The sequence below is a fragment of the Letharia columbiana genome, assembly GCF_014066305.1.
Source record: "Letharia columbiana isolate WasteWater2 chromosome Unknown Sc0000035_s1, whole genome shotgun sequence".
NCBI lineage: Eukaryota > Fungi > Ascomycota > Lecanoromycetes > Lecanorales > Parmeliaceae > Letharia > Letharia columbiana.
Genome location: NW_023501079.1, coordinates 288,881 through 302,983, shown reverse-complemented (window position 1 = coordinate 302,983; position 14,103 = coordinate 288,881). Strand labels below are relative to the sequence as shown.

General features: G+C 52.0%; 6 protein-coding genes across 6 annotated transcripts; 2 read left to right on the top strand and 4 right to left on the bottom strand.

The window, feature by feature from the left end:
• Window positions 1-26: 26 nt before the first annotated feature.
• On the bottom strand, window positions 27-575 carry HO173_008887 (uncharacterized protein; the record flags this gene model as incomplete). Its single annotated transcript, XM_037310783.1, has 2 exons — window positions 27-248; window positions 324-575. 2 exons carry the CDS (start codon window positions 573-575, stop codon window positions 27-29), a joined length of 474 nt encoding a protein of 157 aa, XP_037162347.1.
• A 214-nt stretch (window positions 576-789) lies between these two features.
• Window positions 790-2,278, top strand: HO173_008886 (uncharacterized protein; the record flags this gene model as incomplete). Its single annotated transcript, XM_037310782.1, has 2 exons — window positions 790-890; window positions 1,087-2,278. The coding sequence occupies 2 exons, from the start codon at window positions 790-792 to the stop codon at window positions 2,276-2,278; spliced, it is 1,293 nt and encodes a 430-aa protein (XP_037162346.1).
• A 2,764-nt stretch (window positions 2,279-5,042) lies between these two features.
• On the bottom strand, window positions 5,043-6,420 carry HO173_008885 (uncharacterized protein; the record flags this gene model as incomplete). Its single annotated transcript, XM_037310781.1, has 2 exons — window positions 5,043-5,574; window positions 6,404-6,420. The coding sequence occupies 2 exons, from the start codon at window positions 6,418-6,420 to the stop codon at window positions 5,043-5,045; spliced, it is 549 nt and encodes a 182-aa protein (XP_037162345.1).
• Window positions 6,421-7,567: 1,147 nt separating this feature from the next.
• Window positions 7,568-10,031, top strand: HO173_008884 (uncharacterized protein; the record flags this gene model as incomplete). Its single annotated transcript, XM_037310780.1, has 5 exons — window positions 7,568-8,068; window positions 8,121-8,225; window positions 8,276-9,208; window positions 9,267-9,858; window positions 9,928-10,031. The coding sequence occupies 5 exons, from the start codon at window positions 7,568-7,570 to the stop codon at window positions 10,029-10,031; spliced, it is 2,235 nt and encodes a 744-aa protein (XP_037162344.1).
• A 1,331-nt stretch (window positions 10,032-11,362) lies between these two features.
• HO173_008883 (uncharacterized protein) lies at window positions 11,363-12,645 on the bottom strand (the record flags this gene model as incomplete). The annotated part of the gene is made up of 2 exons (XM_037310779.1): window positions 11,363-11,546; window positions 12,593-12,645. The coding sequence occupies 2 exons, from the start codon at window positions 12,643-12,645 to the stop codon at window positions 11,363-11,365; spliced, it is 237 nt and encodes a 78-aa protein (XP_037162343.1).
• A 201-nt stretch (window positions 12,646-12,846) lies between these two features.
• HO173_008882 (uncharacterized protein) lies at window positions 12,847-13,968 on the bottom strand (the record flags this gene model as incomplete). The annotated part of the gene is made up of 4 exons (XM_037310778.1): window positions 12,847-13,012; window positions 13,068-13,222; window positions 13,281-13,845; window positions 13,904-13,968. The coding sequence occupies 4 exons, from the start codon at window positions 13,966-13,968 to the stop codon at window positions 12,847-12,849; spliced, it is 951 nt and encodes a 316-aa protein (XP_037162342.1).
• Window positions 13,969-14,103: the final 135 nt, after the last annotated feature.

Genomic DNA, 14,103 nt, shown 5'->3' with positions numbered 1-14,103 from the left:
CTGGGACGACAAGTCGCGGTCAATGCTCACCGCTTGCCCTCACCCAATACCCCCATGACACCCTCGACCGCAGCCCGCACAGCCGCCATCTCCTCCTCAATGACCGAGCTCCCAAAGACAGCACTACAGCCCACATATGCAGGCAACCCCGTTCTTCTCGCGAGTATCTTAGCTACTCTTGTTGCGAAGTCAATGCTTCCAGGGACTGCATAGAGAGGTGTGCTGAGGGGCTCAGAGGGTTGTAATCGCTAGAACGCCAGCCCATGTCAGCCACGTTGTCGAATTGGGAGGGAGATTTGGAAGTAGGTAGAGGGCGAGGGTACGTTGGGCATAGAGTAGACGAATGATCCGAGGGCACTAAGGGAGGAACTGGAGGATGGATCTGTGGTGGTCAGGAAGACCATTGTGGATGTCTGGAGGGGTGTGATCTGTACGTGGAGGGTCGTGTGCGGCGAGAGAGGAAGAGGGACGGATAGCTGCTGGAAGTGGAGCGTAGGCGATGCCGAGGTCGCGGCGGTTGCTGTTGGTTCTGACGGCGATTGCGGAAGGGATGGGGCATCTGAAGATGCGGACATGATGAGGGGCATGCCAGACGTCAGGTATCATATGCTAGACACTGTCAATCATTCTAAAGGGGCGCCTTTGTTTGGGTTCTGTAAAGGCATGTCGTCAACAGCCCTTGGCCCTCAGCCCTACGCCCTAAATTAGTGCTCTGAAGAGGGCAAATCGCTACTTAGATCTTCTCCGCTCTCTTCCTCGTTCTCCATTCGTCTATTGTAAGCAGCTGTTATGGGATTTGATTTGAACATGGCTCATGAGTCTGAAGTACCAAGTCCATTTTCGGACCCAGAAGAGCGACGAGTTCTTTTCGCTGCTCTCGACTCCTTCCGGTAAGTCCATTGCCGCCACAGAGGGTTTGGGTATCTGCTGCTTCAATATTTTATCCGTTTGTGGCTTTCTCGTATATCTTCATTACATTAATCATGTCATGTCTGAACAAGTTCTTGGTTTCGGTCGTGTGTCGTGTTACTTTTGCTATCTAGAAAAGTCACCCTGCCTTCAACCAAGCTCATCCATGTTACACAGCCAATACCGAAAGATAGCCCATTACAATGTGACGCACCGCCGCCGACAAAATTTCTACGCTCTACCCACCTCCCAGTGGCAAATGCTCGCCGCCCCACCCTTCAACCTCCTCTCAGTCTTCGACCACGTCGATGACGCTATCGATGCCAACGCCGAAATCGCTTCCGAAATGATGAATACAGCCCTCTTGTCCTTCGGCGTCGATGACCTCAAGTCTACCACTGGTCTCGAGACGCCCGCATCCTCTAGCTTCGGAAGCGCTGACGAGAATGAGGCTCAGAGGCTGATCGACTGGCGAAACACAGCCAAGCCTTCAGACATCGACAAAGCGCGCTCCACGATCCGCCAACTGTACCGCGACTGGTCGCACGAAGGCGCCGCCGAACGCAAAGCCTGCTATGAGCCTGTGATCCAGGACGTCGTCAGAGCTTTCTGGCATTCTCCTTCCAAGCACGATGTAAAGATCTTAGTCCCCGGCGCAGGCTTGGGGCGTCTAGTGTTTGAACTCTGTCGAAGAGGATACACGGTTGAGGGCAATGAGATTTCCTACCATCAACTTATTGCGTCGAATTGGGTGCTGAATCATACAGTCAAGGGACAGCAGTTCGATTTGTATCCATTTGCGCTCGACTTTTCCAACGTGGTGAGTAGGGAACATCAGTTGAAGAAGGTAAAGGTGCCGGATGTGCATCCTGGCAGTGCGCTTGAGGATGATTTCGGGCATACGACGGCGAACGCTGCTGATCGGATGAGTATGACGGCTGCTGATTTCGTAGTTCTGTATGGAGACGAGGAACATAAGGATATGTTCAATGCTGTGGTTACGGTATTTTTCATCGATACGGCTCCGAATCTTATCAGATATATTGAGACTATACGTAATTGCTTGCAAGATGGTGGATTATGGATCAATTTGGGGCCCTTGCTATGGCATTTTGCGGACAGAGCACCATCGGAGGAATGTCACTCAAAGAGGGCTGAAGGGCCGCGAGAAAAGACCGGGATCGAAGAGCCGGGAGCTTTCGAGTTGACGGACGAAGAAGTGCTGACACTCGTTGAGAAAATGGGCTTTGATATTGAGAAGCGTGAAATTAGAAATGGTGGAGTGGGGTATATCCAAAATCCAGAGAGCATGCTACAGAATGTTTACAGAACCTCGCATTGGATTGCAAAGAAAAGACCCAGAATCTAGTGTAAAGCTGATGTTAGCGCGCACTACATTTGATGAACCATGTCTTTTGGCCATGAAGCGTGCTTTTCGAAAGCCCGACCGCATCACCCAATCCGAGGTGACAAGCCGTCTGAAACCAGACTACTGCCCCGTGTTCCCCAGCCGTCATTCGTCCACACTTCCACCGTTGTCTTGTCAATACATCAACACCGCTACCCAACTCAACCCTCGATCATCTTTTTCCAACATAGCCTACAGATCCAAGCACACGTCTGAAATCCTCGCAACTCGGCCATCCTGGCATCTTGAGGCCACAGAGGGCGATCAACCTGAAGCTCGCGCTCCCATCTCTACGCTACCTAGCCCTCTTGGACCCACGAGTTAGCCGAATGATGGTGCGTGGTTGAGATCCAACTGTCCCACAAACATCTATAGTTACGAATCCATCACCACATCCATCTCACTATCTGGCCAACTCCCCAACTCCTAGACACTCCCACCATCCAAGTTTCCAACCACAATACCTCACTCAGTCCCGCTCATCGTCCGCCCCAACCCCCCTTTCAGCTCTGACGCTTTCTCGAAATCTCAAGGACTGATCACCTGTAAGCGCTTTCGAACCAAAAATCGCACCTCTCCGCCGAAGCCGGATCGACCTTCTTCCCCACTCCGTGACGTCAAAAAGTCTGCACTGTTCCATCGCTTCCGTACTCTTCAAAGGCCGGCTGAAGCACACTTTGTGCCAACAGCCCAGCTGGGTCGTAATTCTGATTCTTCCACCCAAGGGTCAGTCCGCCGCCATGGATCCAAACGATCACCGCTGCACCATCACCGTCATGTCTGTCACTTAAGGGTTTCTTGGGGACATGGACGTCTAAGAACAAGCAGTCTTCGGATTCTTGAGGCATTGGAGGAGGTACGTGTGCAGATGAAAGGGGTTCTGCATGCTCGGACGCGTGAACGAAGGTCGAGTTAACTTCCCCACCCAAGAGCTGAGGTGTCATGGCCGGGACTGAATTGAACCAGTTTGGGATTGCTTGATAACAGATGTGACCGTCTGCTCCGGTCTGGATGGTGCGATTTGTCTCGGGGCTTCGAGCAGCTTGGAAGCGAAGCTCCCCAATGGGTGGCTGAGCGTAACGGATATTTGAGAAATTGTAGACGCCACTTGTATGCTACATAACGCAAAATCTGTCAGGAGAAAGATCACTGGCAGCTCCGAGCAAAGGAAGCCTACGTTGAAAGTAGTCGCGCGCTGGACGACATATCCAAGGTCAACCACAGGGGGGTCTCAATCTGAATGAGCTGGGGTTGCAGTGACTGCTAGAAGCATAGCACTAAAATAAAAAAGGTTGCACATGATATACGAGGTGTTTTCGACAAAATTCTCAAGGAGACGAGACAGTGGCTTAATTTTGATGTGAAGTCAATATTGAGGAATCTGTGTTGATATATACTCATTCAACGAGACCCCCCAGCGAATCTTATCGAATCCTACCAATGAGAGCTAGGATTGGAGCATACGAGCGAGCCCTAGTGCTTATTATAATATCCGTGCGCCGTTGGACAAAGAATGTGCTCAGCTTTGCCCCACCGTTTTGTTATGCAAGCCGTCCCACCATCCAGAGGTCAGCAAACCTATTACATTCGTGATCGAAGTTCATCCTTTTGTTCGAGCTGCCGAGGCTTTTGTTATGGATCTGTCCTTAGGTGTGGTCTTCTACATTCTAGCCGATTTTGTGGGAGAGCCGGATGAGGAGGTGATGATGAGAAAAACAACGGTGCGTGGAGACATCCGGTTGGCGATGCTTTCTGATACTGAAGGGATATGTATACGGGCTCCCTAGGCCATGAGTATCCGTCTTTCTAGTATATGCAAATCATCAGCGGCGGGATAGTACGAAGTGTCCTCCGCAACAGACCGGTGAAGCGAGCGCCCAAAAGTGTTTCAAGCGTCAGTCTTGGTTAGCACGTGCGTAACTCGCCTCTCTATTGGATAAACCGCACAGACTGACCAGCTACATTGGCCCTTTGTATATTCTAATCAGAGCACTGGGAAGGAACTCGTGTTCAAAAATTGCGGCTGAAATAGCCTTGACATTAAAAGGGAAGGAGATTTTGTATCCGGTCATGATGGTGAGAACATGGAATGAAGAACAAGAAGCTGTTCGGTGAAAGTTGTGGCTGTACTCGGTAGAGTAGCATGAGAATTACTCTTACTCGTACCGGACTGGCTGCTTCGCATAGCCTAACTTTAACTCGCATCCCCAATTTATTTACGATTCCCGCATTTCGAGACCCCATCGCGTGATGCCTCTTCTAGGGAGGTAAAAGGGGCTCTCTAATATTGCCCGAAGTCGTGACCCGCGTCCCACAATAAATGGAAACTTTCTCGTTGGAATAGTCCACGTTATGATGTTCAGCTGGGCCTGGACAGAGCCAGGAAGAGGATCCGCCCCCAGGGGCGCGACGTTATGGAATCTTGAGGATGATCCTACATAGAGGTCAGCTAGATCTCTTTCTGATGCGGGTTGGGTCTCGATATATTAGGCAACGACCTACTTGAAGATGACTGCATGGCGGGAAAAGTGCGATCTGCTCGTAAATGTCTTGGCAGCCCAGTCCACGACAGACTCAAAAGACGCACTCCACATCATGTCTGCGTGTTTACTGTGTCCAAAGGCCGGAGAAGGTGCCTTCCACTACGCGTAGCTGGCACGCAAAAAGTCTCTCAATGCAAACTCTTCTGTGGAAAGCTGTTTGTTAGGCAAGAGCACCTCGCCCGTCATTGAATAAGGCGATCTATGAGAATGACATTTGCCGAAAGGATGCACACATAATTTGTGGCAGCGATAACGCCATATGTCCTTGCTAATGTCTCGGCGTTCGAACTACACCATTCCAGCTGCAGGCTCTCTAACGAGAAATGTTCGAGGGAAGACGGATCCAGATCTGTGTGTAGTTCGTGAGCGCGCTGCCGAAGCCCCCGATTCGTCTCTTTATCAGTCCTATCGGATCGACTGTACTCGATCAAGCTTGCGTTATGGCCGATTCGAGAGGGAATGTGGACGACAAAGTGGCCGCTTAGAGATTCCAAGTTATAGCTACCATAGCTTTCTGGACTGAGATGCGCTATCAGGAATGATGCCAGGCGAGTCGATGGAGAATCCGAAACGTGTATGTTGAGAAAAGCTTGCTGCTGGTTGAAGTGGGCCAGGTGTCGAGCCACATCTGAGACTGCACCGGGTCCGCCTGCACGGGTAGTAGCGGGTCCATGTCGCTGACTGATTGCCCACGATTTCGTCCCAGAATCCGAGCTTAGGAGAAGCGTAGCCTGGGTAGGTCCATTTGGATTTCATGCACTGTGAGCAAGCTGGACTGGCAAGATCGCACTTCAGCCATGTTAGTCACCAGTGACAATGGCAAGCGTCAACCGACCAAGTGCACTCATTTACCTTGATCTAACGCTGCTTACACGCGGAGCATGCTAGGCTCCTGGGTCGTCCTGCTTGGGCTATTTACTCCGGAGACTGCTTTGATGTGAGTGCTATGTCAATGACATGGCTCTTCGGAATTTCGATTGACAGCGACAAGGGGGCCGAGTCTCTCGCAGCAGCAAGGGCATGGTTAAAGATATAAAGGAAATCGTCCAATTGGTCACCCGGTTTTACTTGGAGAAATGAAGATCACCTCGGTGTAGAGAATCAGCCAAGTAAGCACATGAATCGTTGAAGCCGCACTACCGTAGGGCTTAGTCACTGTACGAGTAAGGTACCCAAGGGCGTGACTTACTTTTAAGTCATGCCGCGTGCTGGGACAGGGGAATGAAAGCAAGAACTTCCAGGCCTGGATTGATTTAGTCATCAAGTACATACAACGTCTTCAATATGGAGACCCACTGTAGATACTATTGCTCATTCAGCTCGTTTAGTGTGACATTGTTTCGATACGAATTTACTGGAGGGTTTGAGCCGTGGTGTCAGCAAAGCGGTAAATCGTTAACAGGAGTAGAGTAGTAGGCCGCCACTCACTTCTCGAGGTTTCCAACGCAGGCTACGTCTCTTCCGGACTTGATTCGTTGTTGAGATATCAGCATTGTAAAGAAATGTAAAGAAATTGAAGGCCATTGGTCTTGCAGAAACTTACCTTGGGACTGTAAACATTTCTTGGAAAGAGTTAGGCATTATTGTTTCCCATGACCATGACATTTCTTCTTCGGTACCCCCAGGTACGGCTAGTAGATGGCATCATCTCGTTGATCTCCCTGTGTAAGAGAGAGCTTCGTATACCGACTCGTTTCCCTCTGTCAACCCAAAAGTGCTGATGACTCTTCGTAAATTGTGCTGATCTATCCTAGGCAGTAGAATTCAAAGTCTGATAAGCCTAGCTTTATCTTTGAGAGGTGAGTATCGGTATGTAGATACCACTGGTGGCTGCAGTCCTGCCATGGCCGATTCATTTGTAGACACAGCCTAGGTATCCAAGAATCGAAGAAATATCAATCTGCCAGGATCAAAAGGTCTGTCAATGCAGCGGCGTTGTCTCGAGCATGGCATTATGGTACGCGCACTTGTCTCAATTCGTTTATAGAATTCATTCACTTGGCGCAAGCATCAACACCAGATATGGCACATCAAAGGAGAAGTCTTTCCAATTCCTCGGTGAAATGTCGTTGATCAAATCAATTCAGCGGCTGATCTGACAATAGAGGATATCAGTTAAAAGGTGATGAAGATGAAATGTAATCATGACTTGATGCCTGCCTTATCCCCCACACTGTAATGTCAACAAGACACCTGCGGAGTACAGTGTAGGATTGAAGGCTAGAACTCTTTACAGGATTCCGTCGTGAAGATCTCCAACACAACGATGATAATAATGAGAGCTTCCAATCCTGTCTCGCAGTCATAGCAAGGCAGATGCTAACGCGATCCCGATGCCAAGTTCCAACAGCTCCGCCTACTGGGGGTTGCTATTAGAGTAACAGCGTTCCACGTTCCACGTTCCAGGAAGCACCGCCTACAACCTAGCGGCCTGGGTATGGCGCTAGTGAGCCGTCAACTAAGATACCTTAGATTTTGTGCATTTTAATCATCTTGCTCCCGCTCTTCTCCTTCGCTCTAAAGAACAGCCCCAAATCTCATCCCACTTCAGCCTTCTTTGCACTAAAAAGGTACCAACTACTTGAACTACCTTACCCCCCCCCAAAGATCTGACTGTGCCTTCTATTTGTTTGCAACCTGCTCTCCAATTGCCTCACATCACTCTCACATCATTCTTCTTCTTCTTCTTTTTCTTTTTCTTCATTGTATGGACTTGATGAATTCACGATTCAAAAATTTTGGCGGCTTTGGTTCCAAGCGCACAACTTCTAGAACCGGAAACGTTTCTCTCCCTCAACAGCCGAGCACAACCACCCTTGCTCCCACAGCCACTAACGGCCTGGTTGCTCATACACCCCCAGGCAGCACTTCTTCAACCGCCAGTCTCCCCATGAATCCCGCCCAGACCGGGCTTGGCCGCCCTCCGAGTTATACATACAATCCCAACGCTCCCAGAGCGCAAAGTCCTATGCCTCCTCAACAGCAGGTCGCCCATCATCCACCTCCCATCAATACAGGGGCGTACCCGCAGGGCCATCCAGCCTTAGGAGGCACTCCGCAACCACCAGGATATGGAGGTGGGTACGGTCAAGGCCAGGGCATGGGTGCGCCTCAACCTACTCTGGGCCAGTATGGCGGTCGAGGACAAGCGGTCGAGGTCGAAGGTGCGGGAAGAAGCAAGGCGCAACTCATCGTTGGCATCGATTTTGTACGCATTCCAGCCTTGAGTTGGCCCTCCGCTCTCATCTGACTCTTTTTAGGGCACCACCTTTTCCGGCGTCGCGTTTGCGTTTGCGACTAATACAGAGGCGAAAGAAGACATCATCACAGAATGGCCTGGTGCGGGCAATCAGACCAAACAAAAGGTATGATTCAACGCCGAACAGTCAGCTCCATTCCGCGCTGACAGATGCAGATACCGACGGTGCTGTACTATGATCAATACCAAAAAGTCGTTGGCTGGGGCCCAGATATAGCTGATGCGCTTGCTCCTACTGGATACCCAAAACCAGGTGTGCAAAAGGTGGAATGGTTCAAGCTACAGCTTATGCTTTCCGGGAATACCTACATCGATCCCATCAACCTCCCACCTCTTCCCCCCGGAAAGTCAGAGATCGATGTTGCGGCAGATTATCTCTTTAAATTACGGCAGGCCATGCGAAACCAACTACAAAAGACCCTGGGCGAAGTGTTCAACAGAGAAGAACGCAACATCCGATATTTCCTTACTGTCCCTGCTATCTGGAACGATGCCGGCAAGGCTGCGACTCGTGCTGCTGCCATACAAGCTGGCTTCCTGCGGGATGAGAACGACAATAGGCTCACTCTGATTACAGAACCGGAGGCGGCTGCGATGTTCTGTTCAAAGACTGGCCTTCTTAACCTGAAGATAAGAGATGCTGTCCTCATCGTTGATTGCGGAGGAGGCACCGTGGACTTGATCGCTTACGAGGTAGAGGAAGAGACGCCTTTTACAGTCGCAGAATGTACAGCTGGGTCTGGAGACTCGTGCGGATCAACAGCACTAAACCGAAACTTCAGCAACATCCTCCGAGCAAAAATTCGTAAGATGAAGTTGCCAGACGGATCGAAGACTGCCGGCAAGGTCTACGCGAAGTGTATTATGGACTTTGAAAACAGAATAAAAGCAGACTTCCGCAACAATGGTCAAAAATGGGCTGTTGATGTTGGAATCGAAGCCGAATTCCCAGAAGCCGGTATCGAAGAAGGCTACATGACATTTACAAACGAGGAGATCCTGCAATGTTTTGAGCCCGTTGTCAACCGCATATTGGAGTTGGTCCGCAACCAAATCATCGCGATTCAAGCCCAGAACAGAATACTCCAAGTAAGCTCTCTCTGTACACCCCTCGTTGCCAAATCTGTACTAAATCTGTCTCCTTTAGAACGTCCTTGTCGTCGGCGGCTTCGGTGCTTCCGAATACCTCTTCCAACAAATCAAACTCCACGTACCCCCACAATTCCAAGCCAAGGTCGTCCGCCCTATGGACTCAGTCGCTGCTATCGTCAAAGGCGCCGTCACAGCCGGTATCACCGAGCGCGTCATCACTTCCCGTGTAGCTCGCCGCCACTATCTCATGGCCACCCTGCAACCTTTCAAAGAGGGCCATCACCCTGAACAATACCGTGTACCAAGTTTGGACGGCAAAGATCGATGCAAGTATACGCGGCAGATCTTCGTGCAGAAGGGACAGAGGGTCAAGATCGGAGAGCCAGTGAAGGTCAGCTTCTTCAGACAAGTGGCGCCCGGGGCGACCTTGATGTACGAGGATATTTTGTATGCGTGCGATGAGGACGTTTGTCCGGAATACACCAAGGATCCTCGTGAGCCTTCCCCCCCTGGTTTGCTCTCGCTGGACGCATGGTTTAACTTTTTGGCAGGCATCAAGGAAGTTGTGACCCTGACATCAGACCTCTCGCGCAAGAATCTCGAGAAAGATTTCGAGCGCATGGACACCCCACAGGGAACCTTCTACCGTAAGTCGTCCCCAAAACTAGTTGCTCTCCTTCTCGGCTGTAGGCACCGACGCTAACGACACACTGCAGGTGTCTACTTTGACATCCTCCTCGCCCTCGACGGCTCGGAATTCAACGCCGAGCTCGTCTGCCAAGGTGAAGTCATGGGCCGCTGCACCGCTCGCTTCAGGTGAGAGATTTGGTCACGCGCACAACGAGAACATGGCCACGGCTACAAATGGAGAAAGGTCGGAACATTAGCTGCGCCACATAAAGTCATTAGGAGCATTCTGGAGCTACAGGATTTGGAAAAGGAGGTTGAAGCAATGTTTGTATATTCCCCAAACCTCGATGATGCTACAAACGCGGGTCGGTAGACTCGGCAGGCGAGATTCTTCTAGCAAGCATGAATTGTTTACATTATCAGCAAGGCTTTTGCCTTTCATCTGATATGAGTTTCATTTCCCTTCCTTCGTACCGGCAGTACCAGCAGTCGTTTGATGCATTTACCCCCGAGTGTCGTCAACACCCCCGCCGTGACCATCTGACCACCTACCCCGGTGCCCCCGCAGTCTCCATCCTCACCTCCCTTCATCTTCTTGCCCTCTCACCTCCGCAAAGTAGGTAGTCCACCGGAACCCCTTCCCCCGGGAGTCACATGACCAACCCCATAAACCTCCGCAGCCCACGGACCACCCATCCCATTCTCGAACAAACGGCCGCGTCTCGAACCGACCGACCGACCGACCGACCCAGCGCCTCCACCTGCGACCTTTGTCCCATCTCGACCATCCGCTCCGGACGACCGAGCACGCTGCGCAAATCTACGCCCATCCCCCAACTCACCGCCGGGAGCCAGGAAAAAATCCAGTCACGGGCACGTTTGACGTAAGAGTCGTCACCGGCATGGTTTAATTTGTTTGTTTGTTTGTCTCCCCCAAACCCCGTCCGTCGGGTGGGTGATCGAATCCCCAACTCCGCGACCCAGGCACACGCCCACGGATTTTCATAATCGGTCAGAGCAAATCGGGGTCCTATGGCCATTGAGTGCCGTCGACCGCACGGTCGTATCCCCCCCCCGTACCAAAAGGTCCGTACTGTACGACCCCGGTCGCCCATCGCGGACGGATCTCTCACACGGCCGCGAAATATGCCCGTCCGACCCCGGAACCGATTTCGTCGTCGTAAAGTATGGACGGGAATAGAGCCCGTGGAGCCCGTGTGCGCACCAGTCGATATTGACGGATGCCGTGCCCGGGTGCCTGCGTCTACGGCGCGAGGATCGAAGGGGGGGCCGTCCTTGCACGTGTGCGTGGCGGGCGGTGGCTTTGGCGACGGTCTGGTTTATGGGATCGACACGTCGATTGATTGATTGGGAAGGGGTCTGTCTTCGCGGCAGGTCGATTTGGAAGCTGTTGCGTCGAGTTTCGAGGCGGGATATTGGTCGCGTTGGATGGGGTGTCGCTCGGGGGAGGGATGGTGCTGGCCGGGTTTACGGCCTGGGTGGTCTAGTACTCGACTTGATTCACACGCGGCCGACGGGGGACTCTTCGTCTTCGTCGGTTTGGCATTGGATCTGGATGGGATTGGGGTTGGTGTCGTTTGGAGGAAGGGAAGAGAATGGCTCGGTTCGTGAGATGGGTCCGGTCGGCCTGTGTGGGTTGGGTAGTGGGAGCATGGGTGGCTGTGGGGTGGGCGGGTCGATTTTGCTGGGGTTCGGGTGAGCGGTATCAGGGGTAGGCTCGGGCGTTGGGGGAGTCGCGGATGGTGCACGGGGAGTCCGTGGCTTGAGGACTTGAGTGGAGGGGGAAAGTGGGAGAGGGTGTTGTTGGGTGGGAAAGATTGAGAATGGTTGATTGAGTGCGTGTACGATGCTTGCTCGAGGAGGAAGAGCGGGGTTCTTGACTGTTTGTCTTGATGCGGGAACCCGAAGCAATGAAGAGGTCCGGTGGGTATATGTTCTATGATAGGTACATGTTCTATGAGGGGAATGGAAAGAGAGTAGAACGGCAAGCTCGAACACACCACCAAGCATAGCGGAAACAATCCCAGGACCCTGAGCCGATTCAAAAGATACATAGTTTGAAATAATCTAACGTTCGGTCCGATCAGAGCACATATGCATTTCGACGCCATGAGACAGGAGACCCGTCCCTGCTCAACGAACGCTCGACCGTACCAAAGAGACGCATAAACTGCAGTTACGGGCAGGCCTGCTCTTGAGACTCTGCGCCTGCCTGCACCTTCCACATCCGGCAAAGACACACATCAGCGGCGAGATCTGACGTTCTGATCGCAGAGACGCCCAAGTACCCTAAGTGAGATCGGCTCCCCTGAGTGCCCCGGCGCTGTGCTCAAGACGGGCGACCACTCTCGGAGCCGCTGAATGGGAAAAGTGTTCACGGAGGGGGGGTCAATACCTACTCTACAACCCATCAGGAGAGTTCCCATGGCCGTGGGGCAACGCTGACGGATGGGGTAGCGAATTTCTTGCGTCTCCTTTGGCTCGAATTTGAAATCACAATGTAATTCCCTGGGGCACTAGCGCGAATCTGCAGCCGTCTTCCATGGCGCCAAAGTGTGTTTTTTTTGATGTACCTTAGCCTTGATCAGAGTCGGGCGTCGGGACATTGGACGCAGGGGTCAAAGTCAGAGGACATGATGGAAAAGGGGGAGCAGGGCGAAGCAACCGAGGCGCACTACTGCCAGATGTGAGCTAGGGAATTAGGTCAGGGAGGAGAGAGTAGTGATGGACGTTGGTGTTCGCGATAGCATGTGGTCTGGAGTGTGTATGCGTTGCGGAGCCATGAGAGCGGTTTCAGTGATTATAATTAATTAATCAGCTATGCATAGTACGTTCCCTCTCATCTCAACCTGTGTGATACCGCAATATGTACAATGGAACGGCATCCTTTTTGGATTAGATCAGGCAAATTATCCATCTCTCCACACCACTCCACACTACTCTCCGGATCCCCTGCTCAGGCCACACTGATCACTAGTCGAGTTTTACAAAGGACCAACCTCAAAGGCAGCAGGACCGGCAGCGACGGTGTCATCAGTGACGGTGGTATTGCAGCCGGTCAGGACAACGTAAGTCTGGCCAGATATGGGTGCGGTGCCGTTCGGTGCGGTCGGGACGGTGAGGGTGAAACCTCCATCGACGGCGGTTGCGCTGTGAGATGAATTAAATCTCTGAAAAGAATGTCCGGGATAGCGGAAAGACTTACGGAGCAAAGACTGGGCCAGTAACTGTGATAAAAGCACCATAGATTTGCGAGGATCCGTCGGCAGCGGTGACAACGGAGCCAGGGGTCAAGAGGGTGATCTCGGAGCCAGCGGTGATGTTGCCATTCTTGGGCGAGGAAGTAAGCATTGGGAAAGCCTGAGAAAATCGCATTAGTTATCATCCTCGCAGCTCAGTGCTTCTGAATATGACTTGCCTTGACTGGCAGAGTTGGGTTGCTTGATGGGCAAGACACGATGAACGGAGCAGCAAGCGTGTACACCTCATCCAGAGTCAAGGGCACATCGAATGGAGATGGGAACGGGCTCTCTCCGAGCGAAGCACGGATGTAAGAAGAATGACGGGACTCCACGGTCAAGATGGAGCCAGCTGCGGTCAAGTAGGCTGCACTCATGATATCTGCTGCAGCACCGAGGTAGGCGCTGACACCCACGCCCTCAAGGATGGATGCAGTCGCGATGAAGCTTTTGACATCAGTGACGCCAAAGTTGTACGTGCAGGCAGCCACTGGGGTTGCGCCAGCCTTTTCGAGAGCAGCGGTCAAGAAGGCAACGTGGGTCATTTCGTCTGATGAGACTTCCTTTAGGTTGGCGTAGAAAGTCGAGTCGAAGCCGGCCGTTGCGAAGTCGGATTCGGTGAAGTTCTTGAGACCCTCTTGGTAGAAAGTGTCTTCGAGATGCTCGAGGGTAAGAGCATAGTTGAGGATGTCGGCGTCAGTGATCGCTGGGGCGGTTTGCCGGATCTTCTTCAAGAAGGAGCCACTGCAGGAGCATTAGAGAGCGGTCCTTCGAGGAGAATGGCACCCGTTTGGTGACTCACGTTTGAGAAACGGGGCTGGCAGCAGCGAGAGCCGCGAATGCTGCAACGGCGAATGTAGTCTTCATAGCTTCTGATAAGCAATTGAGGGCGCTGGTGTTAGGGAAAGAGAAAGAATGTAAAGAGAATGGTGGTATGAAGCTGTTTGCTGTGGAGAGACAAGAGAGTTGAAGGTGGAGTAAGAAGAAAGAGGGGAGGGGATA